The sequence below is a fragment of the Macrobrachium rosenbergii genome, chromosome 48 (assembly GCF_040412425.1).
Source record: "Macrobrachium rosenbergii isolate ZJJX-2024 chromosome 48, ASM4041242v1, whole genome shotgun sequence".
Classification (NCBI taxonomy): Eukaryota; Metazoa; Arthropoda; class Malacostraca; order Decapoda; family Palaemonidae; genus Macrobrachium; species Macrobrachium rosenbergii.
The window spans coordinates 5,791,367-5,813,001 of record NC_089788.1 but is presented as its reverse complement, the minus strand read 5'-3'; the positions used below and the strand labels follow the sequence as shown (position 1 = coordinate 5,813,001).

At 37.5% G+C, this 21,635-nt stretch overlaps 1 protein-coding gene across 1 annotated transcript in view; it reads right to left on the bottom strand.

Annotated features, from left to right (window-relative positions):
* LOC136831210 (exostosin-1-like) overlaps positions 1 to 14,081 on the bottom strand; it is a 481,655-nt gene extending 467,574 nt beyond the window's left edge. The window contains 2 exon segments of the mRNA XM_067091219.1: positions 12,620 to 13,035; positions 13,037 to 14,081. Coding sequence (XP_066947320.1) covers positions 12,620 to 13,035; positions 13,037 to 13,522 — 902 coding nt within the window. The 5' untranslated portion in view covers positions 13,523 to 14,081.
* Positions 14,082 to 21,635: the final 7,554 nt, after the last annotated feature.

The window sequence follows — 21,635 nt, the reverse complement described above, 5'->3', positions numbered from 1 at the left end:
CCTAAGACTTTCTTGACAGCTAATTGTAAACTTACACACCAGAAAAAATTTTCACATCACCAGAAATATGAAAACATCGGCGATGGAAACAAACAAAATCTCAATTACATATCTATGTATCGCCAAACGAGAGTGGGCAGCATAAAAATCACAACAGAGTAATGTCATTAGCCTAATGAGCACCTGAAACGCCAGACATATTTTTCAGTCGCTGTTGACATTCACGTTCTTGAATAAAAACAATAAACAACGGTTTTTTTTTTTTTATTTCCTATACCAGTAGCTTATTTTCTGTGAGCCTACCTATGCTCATTACAAACCTCGATACTGCTTTGGTGTATATAGTCAAATTCTGCTTGTAAATGTTAGTACTTTATTCAAAGATATATTGTGATGTCAAACTTTCACTTGAATTGCCATGACTTTTCATGTCTACTATTCCATGTCTCCAAAAACAACGTCCCAACAACTGTAAAGATATTTCAAAACATTACTTCACAAACAGCTACTTCACAAACAGCTAAACTTGATTTACAGTGTGGACTCAACTCCACAGCAATAAATCTAGCCAACATGCAAGAACAATTTCCCATTTCCCCACAATGTAATTCAAATTTCTGTAAATACTGCAAGGAACGTGTCACACCGTCATATTCAGCTATTGCTGTTTTACATTAAAGGCCAAGCCCATAAAAGAACAGTCCGTACTGCAGTCCCCATTCCTCGGCATTCCACGAGGAAATGATGGCTCCCTCCACTCCACAAACTGTTGACATAGAGGCTACATGGAGGTACGGTACACAGCGGGAGGCAGTACCCGTTAAATTAAGCTGATGCGATTACACGATAAGCAAGTGCATACCTGTGTGTCTCTGTTGAACTTCTACGAGCATTTTAATCTTATTTACAGTCTGATCAAATCAAAGGATGCCGGGAGTGAATATGCTGCAAGGGAGAGATAACAGGGGATGTACTCTATCTCAAACGCAATCATTCAAATACCTGTATTTTGCATGCCAACACCATCCTTCCTTCCTCTTCTCTCTCTCTCTCTCTTTAGTGTAATATATATACAGTATATATATATATATATATATATATATATATATATATATATATATATATATATATATATATATATATATATATATATATATATATATATATATATATAATTTAAAATATAATTTAATGTTTGTCTTTATAGATATATTCTGTAGAAGTTTAAAAGAATTTAATGTTTGCAAACATATATTCTGTTAAAAAAAGGCAAAGAAGTTTTTCCCTTCGAACTTTGTACAATGAAGCAGAGTTTACTGGGCCACTGATCACGAATATGAATACACAATTGCAATATACTGCAAGTACATAAAGGTAACAAGCTCTGAGTCTTGAAATGTGACGAGGAATGGGTTAGATCACCGACTAAAACTGCCCTTGGTGCAATATTACAGAATATTACGATATTAGGACGAAGATGAAAGATAAGCCACTACAATAAACAAATCTGCATTTCAAATATATAAAGCCCACATTATACTTGGATAAAGAAGAGTACTTGTAGCATTTAAACAATATAACTAATTTTCCAAATAGCCTACAGCAATTACAACCACGTGGCCCTCCCAAGACAGGTGTGAAGTCAAATGAACAAATGAAAATCTGAAACAAACCTAATAAATATCTCTTGTGAGATTAATTTCAGAAAACTTAAGATGAAGGAAAACTTGCTATCATGAAAATATTCAAAATTGTAAATTGGAACTGCAATAAAAAAAATTTAGGAAGCCCAAGTGCTGGGACCGATGAGGTCATTCATTGCTGAAAGGGAAAATGAGAGTGAAAGGTTTTAAAAGTATGACAGGAGGAAGATCCCACAGTTGCACTAAAAAGTACAATAGTGAAAAGTAAGATGGAAGAAAGTGAACATGAGTGGAAGTACAGTAAAAGGAATGAAATGGGTTGTAGCTAGGTGCTGAAGGGAAGCTGCAAAGAACCTTAGGTAATGCCTACTGTGCACCATGTGAGGTGCACCGATGGCACTAGCCCCCTCCCCCCCCATGGTGAAAATAAATGATTAATGACAGGCAAATTGGCCTAAGTACACCATTCTAAAAAAAAAGTCAGCTGTCTATTTACAGAAAGAATCCATTCATTACTGGCTATCATATCAGAGACTAAGCTAATCTCAATTACTGCTCAAGAAAGTTATCTTTCTGATAAATGATCTACCAGAGCAAACCTTACAGATGTGCTGCAGGCAACATGTTTGGGTGTTTGGAAATCTCAACTTTCCTTCAACCAGAGGATATGATTACACAGGCCATTCCTGTCTCAATTTACATATTGTTCTTACTCGAGATAAAACAAAAATAAAAACATAGTCACCCCCTTAAGTTTCTTATGACAACGATACCTTGCCTCCTTTCATCCAAGATTCTGAATCTGGGTAGCATCAGCGTGTACAAAAAAATTCTTCGACAGAAAATATAAAGAGAATCACATGGAAATATGTTTCTTATTCCCATGTCCTGAAAAAAATTGGTACATCCATAAACCCTATTTCTTGTAACTAGTATAGGCCTATACTTATGAATTATGTTTGTCTTCACTGCGCCCATATCTTCAACTATTTTTCTAAGTCGTTTTACTAATGAAAATATGAACAATTACAAATTAAAAACTAAACATAAAGAGGTGAAAATTAAAGGGACACAAAAATTGTCTGACGTGTTTAATACTAGAACACACAACAACATTTATCTAATCGTTTTCACAAGAAATCAAAGCTCTGGTGATCACTAAGTAACTGTTGTAATAATAATAGTAATAATAACAATATTAGCCAAGCTGCAACACTAGTTGGAAAAACAGAATGCTACAAACCCATGGGTCCTGATGGGAAAGTAGCCCAAATGGAAAAAGGAAAAACTATTAAATAGAAAAAACAACAAAAAACTAACAAATAGATAAAACTAAAAGTCATGAAAATGAGACTCATGTGAGCCTCTTCCACGAAAAAAGTTTTGGCACCAAGTTTCAACTTTGAAATTTTGATCTGCAAAATTAGGAAGATCGCTCCATAATTTGGTCACAGCTGGAACAAAACTTTCAAGAAAACTGTGAGGCACTGAACCTAACAGAAGAAGAAGTAAGACTGGTAAGACTCAGAGGAATACTTAAAGTTGGGAAGATCTGAATGCAAAGGATGGTCAGCATTAAGATATTACTTGGAAAGAATTTAAAGGGCTGGAGCCACTATGAATCAAATAAGGTCGAGATAAGAAACTTGACAGAGTGCAAATTTCTCTCCTACAATTTAAGATGTGAATTAGCAGCTAAAGACTATAATCAAAACACTGCAACGGGAAATGAAAAATCAAGACAGGCCTCTACAATTCTTGAAAGACTTTCTCAGGATACTGACTTGTTGTGTTCTCAAAAGTGAATTTACAATCAAGAATGAAACCTAGTATTTTAATCGTGTTGCATGTAGGCTAGCCTAGTTAAAAGAAACACTCAAAAGAAAAGATCTGGGTGGGGGTACAATGTCCAAGGCATGGTCATAATCATACTTTGAGTTTTATTAAAATTTACGTTCTACCCATAATTTGTACCATGTACTAACAAATAAAAATGCAGTAATAACAAAAATACAGTAATAAAAATTCCCCCTTTTATAATGATATATTTATACTGGTCCCAACTTTTGTACTTTTAATAACGTTACCACCACAACAAATGCATTTATTTTCAAATTATAGATGGGCTACATCTGGTAGCAATTTTAAGAGAACCAGAAGGGTGTAAAGAATCATTTGATTAGGTGAATTACCAAAAATTAAAAAATTAAAGATAATGATTAATGGGGACCTAGCATTTCAAAGGGAAAGAGACACGAGATTATCAAAGGCTTTAACTAGATACAGAGGGATTGGGAAATGACTCCTGTTGTTACCTTGTTTTTTTTTTAAGGTATATCAATTAGTCCTCACTGGTCAGAAATACAGTCACTTGAAAATTTTGCAACCAGCTACCATAAAACAATGCTTGCTTTAGCAAATTATTCTTTTTGGTTTCTCCTTAGTCTTGTACACCTAGTATTTCTGGACCCTAACATCCACCTCACTCTCGTTGATGTAAGACTTCCTCCAACAGGTTTGAATTTAATCGACATGAGACAGAATTCCCTCATGCTACAGCAATAATTCTATGAATTTTTAACAAAGAACTGATGACACCTATTATACAGACCACCTTGAAGGCAAATCCTCTCAAAGCATACATCTGTCAACAAAGCAATACTTTTGTTACCATAGTTTTATTTCCATCTTGAATGTACTTGGATCTACCAGTCACATCTAACATGGAACCATGGAGACTGAACTGTCTCTGATTTCTTTAATACAGAAATCACACAAAAAACACAGTCTTTTGAACTGGCACTTGCAAGGGTTCACTTCAACTTGTACAAAGACAAGACACAATAAAAAATCCACAAAACTACTAATGAGTATCCACACGTATACACTCACACTGGCAGCAAGTCCTTCCAACGTAGTCCATAGTCTTTTTGAAGAGCAATCACAGAAAATATCCAGAAATAGATATTGATCTACTGCAGGGCCAAACACCTACATCAAAATGCACATAGATACAGTATAAATCGGTGTTCCTACTTGTTTCTTGCAAAAGTGAGGACTGAACCCAAGGCAATGCCAATATGTAAACAAGCACTGATGCAATCAAAGTAAGTACGTGTACTGAATATACATAACAAGTAAACACTCCCTAGGATATAGATTAAGCAAAAGGAATATATATACAAAGTTCAAAGAAAAGGTAAATAAGTCAGGTGATAAACTATCAAAACAGACATCTACTTCCAGCCTAATAAGCAATGACACCTTCATAAAACTAAAATGTCTCTAATATAAATATACTGTAAAGTACTGTAATAAAGAATAATTTTTTTTTTTAGAAATCTAAGAAATACTGCCACAGAACTACATTTCTTGCAAATCTTAAAGTTTTCTTTGTGGTGACAATTGGGAATAAAGTGGGTAGAAAGAAACTACCATTAAAAATTACTTTGAGTTTTAACTGCCCAAAGGAAATAGCATGCAGTGAGTGAATGCACTATGAGAGCATTTTAGGAATCTTCAACATTTGCATTACATGATGTCAACCTGTGGAGTTAGTAAGCATGTTCTTCACCATGAAACCAAACTGATATCAAAATTATCTATCCTTTAATGTACAATTAATAAATAGGACCTCTATTCTTCAGACATACCCTCATATACAACTTATTTCAAGTCAACCAAGGTATCATCACTAACATAGTGATATATACAAAGCCCTCAGCTGGGCTTCCTTTTGTCTCTTAGGCCAAATAAGCCTTTGTTGAACATTCTGCACTCAAAAACCATCCTTCCTCTGAATAAGATCCATTTACCTCCATCCTGATGGTCAAATGAAATTGTTTCTAAAAGTTGAAGGCTAATGCCCTGATGTCCATTAATACCCATGACCATTCTCAGAGCTGTGCTCTCAAGATCAGAACTTTTTAGTATTTGGTGAGATTACAGTAAGTGGACTTGCATGTGATAAAACAATGTAACAAGTAGTTTGCATTCCTAAGCTAATATAAACACAGCTGTGCTAATGTACACAGCTGTGTAAATAAGGACATTTTGAACCCACCATATAGTCATGTACATTACAATGTTCCTATGAAAAGCTAACTGCACACCAGCAGCATAAAGTCATCGCAGCCAAATGGCTTCTGTGGGATGTCACGGCATACCAAATACAGAGGGACAAGAGATGAAACTTAATAATGTAATGACCCAAGCATCCTGGTAGCATTGCAACCAATGACCCAAACATCCTGGTAACATTGCAGCCAGAGCATGTACTAGCCCCATACTTCAGAACGAAATGGATGAAAGGGCCACTTTCAATCACAATCTTATCAAAAACACAGCACCTAAAGAAAATGTTAAGTGAAGTCTCTCAAATGGTGCAAGTTTTCATTTCCTAAATAAAATTTCAAAGGGCTTCTGTCATTGAAGTTCATCCATGCCAGGATGCCCTAGTGCAGTAAGTACATCTCATGCTCCTAATCTCTAATAAACCTATTAGTTATCATATAACAAATATACAAAGCTGCATGCAGACGTCCCAAAAAAGGCCATCAAGAGCTGTATCAGATAACCCAAAGCATCTGCAAGACTATCTTTTACTGTCATAGGGGATACCGGCACATGCATTTCTTTCCAAGATTCATATTCTTGAGCCACCTTGCAACTGTATAAATATAGAGTACTGTATATTACAAAACCACCTATATATTACAGAACCACTGTGAATGAAAAACTTCCACAAGATGTTTATACATAAAACATCACTTTCCTATATTATCCAAACACAATATGAGTAGAATATACCTCAAGCTCCTTTGACCCAAGAAAGAAGTTCAAGCTTCCCGGTACAAGAACCACCAGTCAACTACCTTGATTCAAGGGATTGATTTATGAGGAACTGTCACACATAACTAACAAATAACTTCGTCTGTGTAAAAATCTGTCAACTACAATGGTCTTACGTCTCAAAGTTACGACATGTCTACCTTCGAGCAGTGCTGTGATTGAATCCAAACCTTCCAAGGCCAAGGCTGAGTTTGAGCCCACACCATCCTAGAATGAGTCTGATTCCAGACTGCTAATTTCTGATTCAGTTCATGCTTAGGCTGCAACGTATGAATCTGTGCGCAAGCTGACACTATACACTACAAGTTGGGTTATAGATTTCTACTACAATCAGTCAATGACTCAAAGGGACAGTAATGTGAAGAAATTTACCCAAATCAAATAGATGCATGTAACTGAAATGATAGAAATTATGGCTTTTTACATTTTTTTTTATTTTCACCCTATTAACCTAAGGGCCAACCATATCTCAGATATATGACAAGTGCTGGATACATAAGACTACTTTAATTTAAAGGCTGTCCTACAACCAATGCTAACCTAATTTTAACTGCTCAATTTCTATGCAACTTAATATATTTTTCATATAATACTGTACTTAAAATACAGACAAGAAAATATACAGGTTTTCATATAAGAAAATAATGTTATGTGCAAATGTAATTCCTCACCATCTCTTTCAGTTAATATAACTTTCAGTTTTTGTTCACTATGTGAAATAATTGTGACTAAGTTCATAAAAAAACACTGTGTTTTTCTTGGTGCTGCTAAACACATAATTCAAAAAAAGATGTTTACTTTTATCAAAAAGTATTATCAAACAGATCCTTATGAGTTTTGTGCAATGAACACTAGTAACATTTCTAGCTTAACCTTCAAAATTACTGTATATCCTCTGAATTATGACACAGGTGTAGCACATTGGAATTTCTAGTTATCTGATAAAACTGTGACAACTGTGTCCTGCCATGAGCATAAGTTCTCAATGACATTTCGGCATCAAAGTTTCATACACATATCGAGTACAAATGATAATCTAGATGTGACTTCGATCATGAAGATAACTGATAACGTAATGTCTTCCTTGCCCTTCAACTACAAGGTCAAACAACTATATAGGCTACAGCAGCAATGTGTATCAATCAAGACTCCAACATGTGCCCCAAAAATTTAATGCAAAATTTCATTAAAGACAAATGTTTCTCAGTAAAGATATACTGCATATATAAAAAACTGAAGAACTGGTAAACATGTCTTTCATATGAGATTTGTTCAATTAACTTTTGAAAATAATCAGCCTAATCAACAATACTAAGCAATGATAGCTGCTACATCAGAAAACCTTATTGTATCTCTGCTTATTACAGTACTTGTAGTATAAGTATGCACGGTATAGTTTATCCCTGCCATTACGAGATACAAACTCACAAAATTCAAATAAGCCCTGGTCCTTGCATGGGTTAGATCTCAGATCATGAGTCTCTCTACTAAAGCAGCCCTGATCGCAGCTTTTAGTGTTGGCGTGACCCTGGTCCAGACACAAGTCTGGTCTCCAGTTACAGTTTTTGTCTGGAAGTGTGACTCAGGCCACAGCTCCTGACACTGACACGGATCCGGCCATGGAATCATTCCTCAGTGGAGTTCTGGTCCTGTTTGAAATCACTGGATTGACTCCTATTCAATCTGTGTGTGTATCTGTCATGTGCTACTTGCACCTACTAGCATAGATATCTTCCCTTTAAAATAATACGGAAACACTCCAACGAGATTACGAATGTGGCTCAAACCTGTGAACTTCCGTCAAGATCATTAGGGTTTGTACCACCTGGCAAGAGCAAAAAAACTCTCCTAGGAGGTGGCATATAATCATTCTGTATCAGTAGCAGTTTTCACTACCAAAACTTCTAGATGTTCCTGCAGAAAAACCACAAGATACAGTCTAAACTGGTCAACACATGTGACACCAACTACTGGAAACAGCAGGCAAGGGAAGAATGGGAAAGGCAATGAGTTGCACCAGGTGTAGGCCCAGTGGGATGAAAGACACATCTGAAGCAGGCACCTCTTTCAACACATCCAATGAGCAAGAGGCCAGAGCTGATGAGTCAAAGCTTGACAACTGGCTAAAAACATGTTGACAATCTGCAAGATTTGAAAATCATTACATGAGAGAGATGACTCAACTAGCTATAAAAAATATCCACATATGAAATACAAGCCCCATAGTAAAATAAGCAAACTGCACTTGACAATACAAGAATATACACAGTATTTCAATCCTATTACATATACACAAAGCACATAAGTTTACTGTGAACTGAAAATGTTCTAGCTTTAGAAACAAACTATGCTATCATTCCTAATACTATAGTTAGCACTTACTGACACATGACAACAAAATGCCTAATACTGTACGACCTAAAAGGATTGGATACTACAGTAAAAAAAAAAAAAAAAACAATCATTAGCCGGAGCAAAATTAGCATACTCCTTGCTGTACTTCTTATAATACTTCCTCTACAGGCAGAGAGCAAGATGCAGCTGCGTACAACTGGTACCAATTGGTTGATACTGTGTGAGACTTTGGATGGCCTCATAACATTGCAAATGCTCCTATAAACTGAAATTTGGTTATGGCACAAATTCAAGTTAACAACCAATTCCAGATGACATCATGAATTCCCATGAAATTGTCCTAGAAGGTTAATTACAGAATAATGATTCTAACCTGAAAAAATGGTCTATACAATATTCTCCTATGGGAATGCGTATTTAAACCCTATTCCTACAAAATTTCAAAAAATTTTTATGAAATTTCAAAGAATACTTTGCCATAGACTATAGGCGGTAATTATCGCCTCACGTTCAATAAAGAGAGAGAAAGCCTAGTTTTAATTTCCCATGAGAGTATCCCAGTATTCTGGCTCTCTTCATATACTGTACTAAGATAAGAAAAAATACAAACAAGTGAAATACATCCCAACCAACCCAAGTTGTAAATAACTGGGTGAAATACAGAGTGCAACCTACCAAAACCTTCCTTAACATAACATAGCAAAAAGCGATGTGACCCTACCCGATCAGGAGGCTTTGCCCCCTAGACATCCCTACCACCTTGACCTAACCTACGGCACCATTAAGCCCAGAGATAATAACTGCTTGCAAATGATAGCCTGCTTAGCCCATATGTTATTTAGCCTACACTTGGTCTTACTGACACAGATGCTTGTGTGACCATACCAACCTAATTAGAAGAGCTGTGATATTTTTAAGGCACAGAGAGTAGCCAGTTTTAGAACAGATGTGAGGCTATTATCCTGGGCTACATTTCCTGGTTAGGATATAAATTCAGGGTAACAAGCAGTTCCAGAAGAGATCATGAATTCCCATGAAACTGTCCTGAAAAGTTGATCACAGAATAAAAATTCTGACCCGAGAAAATTGTCTATACAATATACTTCTGTGGGAATGCACATTTAAATCCTAATCATACAGAATTTCCAAAAAATCTTACGAAATTTCAAGGAAGAAAGAGAGGCTAGTCTTAACCTGACATAATTCCAGGACTGTTCTTGATTTCCTCTCAACAGTCTAGAATTCTGGCTCTCTTCATATACTGTATTAAGATGGGAAGAAAACAAAGAGTGAAATACAAAAAACATCCCAGCTAACCTAAGGAGTTTTAAATCACAACGTGTCCTACCTGATCAAGGAGGCTTTGTTCCCTAGACATGCCTGGCCTAACCTAGGGTGACCATTAGGCTGAGAGAGACAATAATTGCTTAGCCTATTTGTCAATTAGCCTACACTTGGGCTAACTGACAACTGATGTTAACATAACAGACAGCACTGATGCTTCGATGCTTATGTAACCAAAACAACCTAATGAGAGAGAGAGAGAGAGAGAGAGAGAGAGAGAGAGAGAGAGAGAGAGAGAGAGAGAGAGAGAGAGAATTTCCAGCTTCTTAATTTCATTTCTGCCAAGACGGATATGTTTTTGGTTCAGTCCATTTTCATCTGCCAGAAGGATTATATGAAAACTGATACCCTGTAAATGATTCCTTATAGTTACAGTGCCATCGACAAAACTGCTCATAAACAAAAGCAAAACAGCAAAAGTTGGCGTGCATAATTTAAATGCATGAACTCAAGTCAATAATTAGAACATAAAAGTAACTCCTGCTTGACAGCCAGACAGTCTAACTATAGACCTCAATGAAAGCATTAGTTGAGCGGTTAGAGCTGGGCAGGGTAAACAAGAGGCATTTTTGGCAATCACTGTGACGCAGTGAGTCAAGGCCCTTGACCTAGCCACGGCATACTAGTTTAGCTTAGCTTGTAGGCTAGAGCAGTGTATTATAAAGTAGTTTCTGAGAACATTTACAGCAGCCACAAAGTTACATACATTCATGTCAATCCCTTGGGTGACTTCAAATTAGAAATCACTTTAATATGTCAAACTTTTTTCTGCAAAACCCATACAAAATCCTTTACAAATTAACAAACTAAATTGTGATACAGTATTTATCAACACACACTATGGATCAACTGGACAATTCAAAAAAATGTGACTACAAACAGGATGAGTTATCATTAAAATGGAAATTATATGTTTGAACCAGACTGTTGATTCACTTTGGGCACAAACAATGAAATGATACCAACTAATCCATTAATTGGATCAATAAAAATAATAATGTTAGTATTATCTGCAAGAATATCTACAACAGTAACAATCACAGTTACCAAGCACTGACAAACTCACAGTATACAGTTATAACAGATGTGTAATGCACACCTCAAAACACTGTACATTAATTACATAATTCTGCCTACACCCAACAATTATGATCAAGACCAAATACTGTACTGTACAACAATAAAGCAACTAACTGTATCTCAAATTTAGTGTATGTCAGTACAAACTTCAGTGTTTCATTCAAATATCACTTCAAAAACAGTAACCATTATCATACCACTGTTACTGTTCTACACACAAAAATGTAACTTAAACTTGCAGATGAGATATGCAAAGGCCATCCAGAAATAACTTTGAGTCACTGTAAAATAAATCATAAAAAACCGCAAACAACTACAAACTTCAAAGACGGACGAATAGCCAAGTCAATTCTCAGTATATATTATAAATATCTCTGTAGTGCTGTACAGTATCACAAACTTCAAATGAACAGTTGTAAGTGTGAGTTCCTGCATCATCACTGTAAATTACTCTTCTTTAACTAAAATTATTGAGGACAAACAAAAACCTCCCTCTATCACAGTAGTTAATGTGGTTTGACTTTTTTTTTTTTAAATAAGACCTGGTAAACAATGAAATCATTTTCAAAAAGGTTACTAAGCTGAAATATAAAACTACGGGGATAGAGCATTACATCACAATGCACTATTGCAATTATGAAGAAATACAAGAAATTTACAGTACTGAATGCTGTATCCATGACAGATGCCTTGCAGTACAATGGTTTAAATGTCAAAATTTTATTAACATAATCATGACAAATGTATTGGAGAACTTGTACATCTAAATGATGATAAAGACCAAAAGGTTATAGGATAGCATTTCAATACATTCACACATAACAGATACGATCCTGCAAAAAGATCAAAGAAGAAGAATGATACAAAATACAACATATCATTGGCATCTAATATAGTGCTGTCTTTTCAATATTCAATCAACAAAAAAAATTAAAAAGTATAGAACATGTGACAAAACCTGAGCAATATTAAGTACAGAAATATACCAAACAACACGAAGGCATACAGAAAAGTGCACAAATATATATAGATTACTACAAGTAAAATGTAACAAATATATTAAGTATGTTGTCCCCACGAATTAAAATAGGATGTGAAAACTAGATGACACTTATAAAAAAGACTAGAAATATTCCTTACCAGTTGCAACACAGAACAAATTAATCACAATAGACAAAAATATGAGGCCCATCAAATGAACCTAAAGAGGGCTGATATGCAGGCCTCCCAAAATATATCTGGTTGGTCATGAAAAGCAAAAGAATTTGTTAAGGTTAGGCTAGTGTTCCCATTACAGGTGCATCTGTCCCCTACAAAATCAATGTACTTTAACGAAGCAACCTCACCTGTCATATTCAGCGTTGTCATGGTCGCAGCGCTCATCCTTGTGTTCCTTCCAGCTGTCTCCATGCTTGCAAGTGGTGACGAGCACGATGTCCCGCTCGTTGTGGAGGTGATACAAGCTGTTGCGCGTCTCACTACCAATGCCGTACACGTAACGCTTCCCTTTAAAAGCCAGGAGGTACTTTTTGGTCCCCGGGAACTTATTGGAGTCCAGGTAGCCATCGTCGCCACCTCGCTCTGGATGGCTCTTGTAAAACAGAGGCAGAGATATATCAAATCCTGGCCTGAAATTCTCCAAGGATATGCTGGCTTTTGCAAGGATGGCTTTTCCGACATCAAACCCTAAGTCTTCTGTGTAGTCTGGCCAGGTGCCAGAGTAGAGATTAAATATTATGTGATTCTGCCCGTTATTCCACAATCGGCAGCCGCTGCACCCTCGAAGGCATGTTGCGAACGTAGTCTTTACTGAGGGAGTCGCGGTCCAGGGTGTCCAGACTTAACACAAAAATACAGGCTTGACTAGGATCTGACGTGTGATAGTTCGAGTCCTGTATGACGTTGAGCACTTTCATGTAGCTGCTGCTCGGCGGCACATTGTCATCCACCGGGTACACGTACACTTTTAAATCTTTATCACAGCGAGTAAAATCAAAGCACGTCTCCATCCTGCAGTCCAGGAAGGAGAACGCCTCGCTCTTCTCACCACTGGGGGTCCTGCGATTCCTAAGTCTGGGGTTGGGGGAGATGTCCTCGTCCTGGAGGACGTCGGAGTCTTCTGAGTAGCTGGACAACCGCTGGTACCACTTACTCTGCTGCTGCACCTTGAAGTGGTGGTAGCCTATGTAGCCCACTGACAGGAAAGCGCAGCAGCTGAACAGGAGGAGGTAACGTTTTTTCGCCTTCATGACTCGACGCGGCTTCCGAGGGGGAGCTACTCTGGGGTGTCGTCAGTGAGGAGCCTCCGGCGGGGAAACGTCAACATGCTCCTCCTCGGGGGTGAAGAACCACTGTGGGTATAGGCTAGGCTACGACACCGTGCCTCAGCAGTGACATTTACTCACGCTTTCAACGCGGGCCTTTATCACAGTGCAAGAGCGACCCCGCTGTTACCTGCCATCCGTGACAACGCCAGAGTGAGGGTGGCGGATCAATCACACACACAGACAACACCACAACAACAACAATATAATAATGATATATATATATGGCACTACGCTACCTAGAGCATTATAGGGATCACATTTCTGCCTTCACGCTTTTCTTATCCATTTTCCTGCCATTTCGACTTTCCGGACGACACTTCCACGGCATCTCGGGGCGATGCGAAGGTCACATTTTCACGAATTGCGTGAACTGGGCATTTTTGGGACGAAATTGAAGGCTGAGAGGAGCGGGGTGGCTTGTAAGGTACCTTTACCGTACGCGACTCAGCACACCACTGAATGTGATCAACAAATCCTGACAGCGGTGCAAACCTCGCTGCGGGAAACTAGCCGGCAGAAAGTAGCGATTCCAGCGAAAACTCGCCGGCGTTTGCTAGCCCCGTGAATGGAACGAAGCTTACACACTGTAAAACGGATCAAAATTGAACTTTTATAGCATATAAATGACACTTATACTACTGATTTCTGAATTATTAATATCGCTACGAATGAAATGTGAATTTAAAACCAATATACGAAACCGCAGCATATAGCTAGCTGACAGACAAAACTTTCTGAAATATGAACAGGAGGAGGTAACGTTTTTTCGCCTTCATGACTCGACGCGGCTTCCGAGGGGGAGCTACTGATTACACATCTCTTCACGGCTTCAAACTTTACTTTTGCATAATAAATACACAGCGTTTATTATTCATAGTAATAAAGATAAACGGAAAATTGGTTTGGCTATACTCTAGAACACCGGTGGCGATTTTCTCGCTAAAGCAGCGTTACTAGGTAGACATCTGGTGGTAGCAATAAGAACTATTCAACCATGACATCATAAACACATCGGTGACGTAAAACAAAACATAACGTCGGGACATCGGATACTTGAAAAAGAAAAAAATAACACCGATAAGAAGTCTGAATCTTGATATGTTGTGGGGGTAAATGACCGAAGGTTAACAAGTAATTAAGGCATGTTACTAGCATCTTAAATGTAATGCGGAGAAAATGTGTGCATCAGTTCCTAGTATTCTAATATGATTGATTTGAGGGGAAAGTTTCGAAAAACTGTCAAATCCAATTATCGCATATTCAATTAAACTAATGACAAGGAGAAGTAAAGAGAATGTTAATTAGTTTTAAAAATATCTCTATAATCGTAGTTTAATGAATACGGTGCAGTCATATCCGTGCAATGTTATGAGTTGTTTATCTGTGATCACCGAGTTATTTTAGGGTACACAAAGGAATGTGTTAACACAAACGATTAATCACTGCTAATAAAAATCATCATCTGTGTAAATTTTCACCATATTGCCTCTCCAAGGGCATAAGGTGTTGAATATGTCTGTATTTTCCTTTTAAATGTTGCAATTACGGAAATGAGCCTGGCTAAAATTATATTTCTTAATCTCTATTCGTATTCTAGACTCCAGCAATCTAGTGATTAGTATGTGTTGTCACTACTAAGTTGATAGTGGATATCATATCAGTTTCTTGAGTACGGTGGCGAGAAATTATTTAATCTATAAATGCCAGAGCTTGAAAATTAGCCTCGAATTAATCATCACTCATACTGTACCCAGTCCTTTTGGGCTAAAGTGCATTCTGGGCGAATCAAAGCAACGCAAAAATGAATATTCTCTCCATACCTGAACTGCGTTGCAGTTTTAATTACAGTTCTTAAATTTAGTATAGGTGTCGTGAGAATATGCGATTTGTCATTACTGCAACACGTCAAGTGTTACAAGTTCCTTCATTTATAATTTTCGTTTAAGATGGAATGTTTACACAAACATCATTAAAACTATATTAAAGGTCACTTGTTGTGATACAGTTGTCTGACGATTCTACGTTAATTAATGATTCACCACATTCACAGATCACACCCGGAAACGCCTTTTTCTAGCTGTGGGGGCGAAAGACTGCTTCATTTGCTAATGGAAAAGTTTTATCTAAATAAAGGACCGAGATGGCTGGGAAACTGTTTGATGAACTTGTGGTGGTTTCGTTACTGCCGTGATGTACCCACAGTTCTAACTCATTCATACACACGCCCACCCACAGACGCTATTATGTGCTGCATAGTTGACTGCAACATAATCCTCTTTTCAACACACGAATATAGTCTACTTACATAGGACAGAGCCGCTTTGAACGCTTCCTCTCAGAGCGTATTATGTGAACCTGAATTCTATCAACAAACAATTCCGTTGTTAATTTTGGTGGTGTTTCTCATATTATCTTTAATTTTTCACATCTTGGGATATCATAATAAACTATTAGAGTTATAATTCTCGTCTCTGGATTTCCCAGGCCTTTCTGACAGAGTTGTGTACTACATATATAGAGAATATTCTCAGTACTCCTTTTATATCATTTGCGTCACTTCAGGTTTTCCTCGGAAAAGGTTACCTTGAGTCATCTTGCTTAACTCTTTCGTAGTAAACAATAATCCTTGAACTGCGCTACTTTTGGTTCTATTGTGTTATGTCTGCCTGCTCAGTTCATCAATCTAACACTGCATTTTACCGCTAATTATTATTTCAACTGTAATCACGTCCAAGAGCCACTATACTATATAATTAATGAACTGAATCATTTGAGCATCTTAGCCGTTTTCGGTGGTGAATACCTGTTAGCCGGTATTTATATTTTTTCTTCTAGTCAGGAGCTGCAGAAAATTAGGTGAAAATATATTCAGTTTACTGATTTTTCTTAGTATTATTTTCATTCTGCACTCACGTTTGCTTAAAACTTATTAAAGAGAAGCTCTTGCAGCAGTTTAAGTTTGTATTTTAAAAGTGGTTCAACTGAATAAGAAACAATATTGACAAGTATGTAACATACATACATACATACATACATACATACATACATACATACATACATACATACATACATACATACATACATACATACATACATACATACAAATAAGACAAGTGGTTATTGTGCATCTTGGGTCAAATAACTTGAACTCATCTGTAGCATCTTTTAAATAATTTGGAAATCGTGTCTTGATAACTTAATGAGTCATAACAAATTTTAAATACATCAGCACACGGTGAGACACTTTTTATGAATCTTGCTGCTCTATCTAGTATATTTTCCAGCTGTATCTTAGATATATTATGTCAGGGTTGCGGTATCCAGGGGTATTAATAGCACAGTTATTACAAGTTTCCTTATAGCACACTTTTCGGGATATGTTTTATCAAAAGAGACAACATTTCTAAGATGTTTTCCAGAAACTACAGTCCAACAGAAACACCTAAATCCAGGATTTTATCAGTGATCTGCACTAGATTTCTGAATGTCACCAAGGCCTCCTAAGTTAATTTTTCTTTCCAATCATTTAGCTTTACTTGTTGAAATATCGTCTGTTCCTTAACAATAAGTATGAACATTTTATCCTCGAAGTCGTTCACGGAGAAATAAAATTGCCTGTCGTTCGCAAGTGGCTGAGAAATTTAGCCCACGATTATGTTAATGCATTTGACAATCCAGTATTACATGTTTTGTAAGTTCACTATTAACAGGAAAATCTGCTCTACATTTTTTTTATGTTGTTCAAAGACAACTTTTTGAGCTAATTGCCCTTGGAATTAAAGATTTATGACGCTGACCCACCAAAGGTGAGCCGTTACAGTGACACTACTCAAAAAGTTACCCTGTGTTTACCATTATTACTACTACAATTAAAAATGACATTGTTGAAAATTGAACCATAAGAAGACAGTATTGTTGCGTTAATATATAAAGTGTCAGAGATTTATTTTATGTGACATCGTTTGAGTGAGACCTCCCGACATTAAGAGATTGATTGATAAACTTCATCTATCTTACGGTAGGCTTATTCTCCTTCACAGGTGTAAAGTTGAATGTTAACCTAACCTGACCCTTAGGCCAACAATGTTAGACTGTCGTAGCTTGACCTTTAGTTAAAAATAGGATTTTTTAAGGGCAGTATTTCAAGTTTTTGCATTTATTTAACTGTGCTTTGAGCGTTTCTGACATAAGTTTCGTAAGCAAATGAATACTTTTAGAGATAGGCTAGGCTTGAACCCACGTCCCACAATTCGGGGTACCACAGTGGGCCGCGGATTTTTGGGAGGGGGGAAAACACAAAAGTGAAAATTTAGACCCGGATCTTTTTCCCTTTGATGGTTTGGTTCATATTAAGGTAAGTTTATGGGAAGTTTGAAGTTGGCTTAACATCATTCACTAAAGAAAGGACCTGATGCCCTAGGTTAGGTCAGGTTACGTATGTCCGTTTAGATCGCAACCTTATTATTATTCGTTTGCGCTGCCTGAGGGGGTTAGGTTAGGTTAGGTTGGGCCCTAAGCCAATGGATAGCAAGGACCCGTCCCCAGGGTTAGGTTAATAGTGGAGACCCCTCCCCTAACTAGGTGGATAGGTTACACCCAGGTGGTCCCTTAAGTTAGATGGGGTCAATGGATAGGTTAGGTTAGGTTGGTGGTCACCCCTAGCCCTTAGGTTAGGTTAGGTTGGTGGTCCCCTACCACCTAAGTTAGATGGGGTCTATGGATAGGTTAGGTTAGGTTAGGTGGAGGGTCCAGGGCACCAAAGCCCTTACGTCACCTAAAAACTCCCGATTCTCACTGCAGTGCCCCGAATTATATGATATAAGTATATGGTCTACTATTTGCTAGGCTAACAAAAATATCTGACACATTCAAATGACACAACAGTGCAAGGAAAATTATTTTTTTGGTAATTCTATATATTAGCTCCGCACCTGTTTTTACCTTTTCAACTGGTTGTTTCTACACTTTTAGGGGCTCTGATACAGGCGGTGCTTCTGTTTTTTGTCGGCCAAATGGAATGTCCCTTCGCCGTGTTTAGTACTGGCCCAGGTGCGGTTGGGTACCCATACGCTAACAAGTTATTGCACTTGCCAGATGGGATATGAACTGTTCGAAACAGACGTACCCATGCTCTGTCTTGTGAAGATCGCGTATGGAAACCCCTTGGATGGACTTCACCAGTTAATTACAGGTTAATTACACTCGAGCGCCAAAAATTAAAGGTAAATTCATAATTAGCAACCATAAAACTGTAGAAAAAGTTAAGTTAGAAGGCAGTCGCCTCCACGGAGCTACTATATAGTTCTACCATTTTTTTAAGTCCAAAATGCAATATTGGTTTACAGTAAAGTAAAATTTTACCTCAGTAGCAGATTAGTAATTTTAGGGATACTGGACTCCCCTTTAGGCCTACCTTACAACTATGGGGGACCACAGTGGGAAAGCTAGACTTTTGGGTGGGGGAAATCACTTGTCAGGTGACATAAAAGGATATTTTAAAGCCTTACCTAACCCAACCTAGGATGCCAGGTCCTTACTTGGTAAGGCTTCATCCATAGACTCCCTACCTAACTTAACTTGGGGTAATTTAAATTAAAATTAATAGGGTTGCAATCTAACCTAACCTTTTTAGGGCATGGGATCCTTACTTGGTGGGTTAGCAAACCCCCCCTACCTAACCTAACCTGGGAAACGATGTCTTTAACTGTCTGGCAAGGTTCCCTCCCCTACCAAACATACTAACATAACCTAGGCTAAGTCACCAGGCCCTTACCTAGTACATGGTATCATTCTGAAAACATATGGTAAACCTTACCTTAATTAGAATCACGACTTGCAGAAGTACCATGAGGATGTTAGAATACATCCATGTATTTCACTCATGTATTCTCCCTTTGTGGTTCCTCATAATTTTAGGTTTTAAGAGTTAAGGGTTTCCACCACATGTACACTGCTGATTTGTTACTGAAAGGAACATCAGAAAAGTTCAAAACATACTGTACACACAAATTTCAAATCAACCAAAATAATTCAGGGAACAAGAAGAACCATGACTAAGAACTGAAGCCACTTCTTTCAAGCAATGCCTGAATTCTCAAATCCCACTTAATTTGGTGAATCTTAGAACAAAAGAATCAGTTAGGTGTTAGAATTATTTACGGACAGTTACGAAAATAAAGACATTCCAAATATGCTAGGCATCCCCACAATGCACTGGGAATAAAACTTGATCAGGAGCCCCACTCCCATAAACATTAAAATATCAACAAAGAACTTTAAAAAATTCCCACTGGGTAACAACATTCATCAGTAAATATCTCAGTAAATTTGTGATAGATTTTAGTATGATTTTCATATTCATCATACTAAGGAGACTTTGGAACAAAGCAAAAAAAAAAAAACTCCACTGTTGAGAATTGATATTAAAGTAAAATATATAAACATAAATGAAAATTAAGAAAGCAATGCCATTCTCATGTAAAAGTTTAGCCAAGGATTTCTAATCCTATGGGTAAGATTCCTTGGCTAGCCTTGAATTTGTATTAGCCTTATCCCTGTAGGCCTAGTGCTATAGAGTATTTTACTGTAATCCCTCAGGAAACTCATGAACCACATATGCTCATACATGTATTTTATGTGGGATTATTTCTTAGCTGAACTTGGAAAATGTAGTAAAAGTTTGGTAATAAGGTGGTTATTTGGTGGTAGGCAGGTAAGTGTGGGAGTCCCCAGTCACCCGCTGTGGTCTAAGCCAGCATCTCTATGGTTGTTGTTGGGTGTGGTTGTGTGTGTGCTCGGCTAATTTTGAGTTGGAGGTAGTTTTGTCTCTGTATGTTGGTCTTTGTTTCTGCAGTGGATGGAAAAAAGTGTGAACCAACAAAGTGTGAAGGATTTAAGCAGGTGTGTGGAATGGTTTTGTGCACTCTGCAGGACTCTTAAACCTTGACTTTTCTTGCAAGGATTTTGCTGGCTGGGCTACTTTGCAGTGGAAGCAAGAAGAGGAGAAGTGCCAAAGAAATTTGCAGCTGTCATTGTTGGAAGAGTTAGAGGAAACATTTCATTTTTTTCATTGCAGACAAAGGGTCCATGTAGAACAGGTTGTTGCTGGACAATACCACTGGGTATCGGGGCAATCTGCATGCACATGAGCAAGGTGATCTGCATTTGTGTGATTGTGCAGACACTCAGGGTGTTCATGGTTTGTCCAAGATTCCTGAAGTTTGTGTGCATGATGACATGTGTGTTCATCTGTAGCCTTTACTGTTTTGGCCAATCACAGCAAGGTCTGCACGAAGGTCGATTAAAGTTTGGAGCATACTTGTTCCTTTCTTGAATTAAGCTCTGCTTCTGATTGATACTATCAGGTGTTGTCATTCTTGTCCACAGTCCTGAGTGTGCTCGCAAAGGTTTGGGGTCTGTCAGGACTTGAGGTTTCTTCTCACTTTGAATCCTTTCAGCCTGAGTTGGAACAGCATTTCTGAGAGTTGGGCTTTATTCATTAGCATAATGGTCTTGGGGAAGCCACCAAGGCTTCTTTGTCAAACCGAGTCACATTAATAGGGCCATTCTCTGCACTTAAACAAACACTTGGAATTGTTTGTACAGTAATCCCTTGATTATCTGGATTAACAGAGCCAAGGCCTTGTCAGATAATGGTAAAATCTGGATAAGGGTGAGTAAAACATCTAAGGGGAAGTCCGTACCTTTCCTCGCCTAACCTTGTCAGCACCTCGTAAACGTAAACATTAAATGTGCTTGTAAACAACAACTATAACACTTTAAACTGAAAACTTGATGCAAAAAGCACCATGTTTGTAACAAGCTCTATAACTCTTAAAAACAAAAAGAGCAGAGACCTTTTCTCTTGAATGTGACATGCAGTACTGTAAGTAGTGTTTCATTCACCCCAAACGTAAATCCTCTTGTACAAAAAATAAATTGACATTCCAATGTTAAATTAAGCTTTTGTAAATGTTAAAATGTGTTGGATCCCTGCCCATGTGAGTGTAAAGGGCAATGATGCTGATGAATTTCA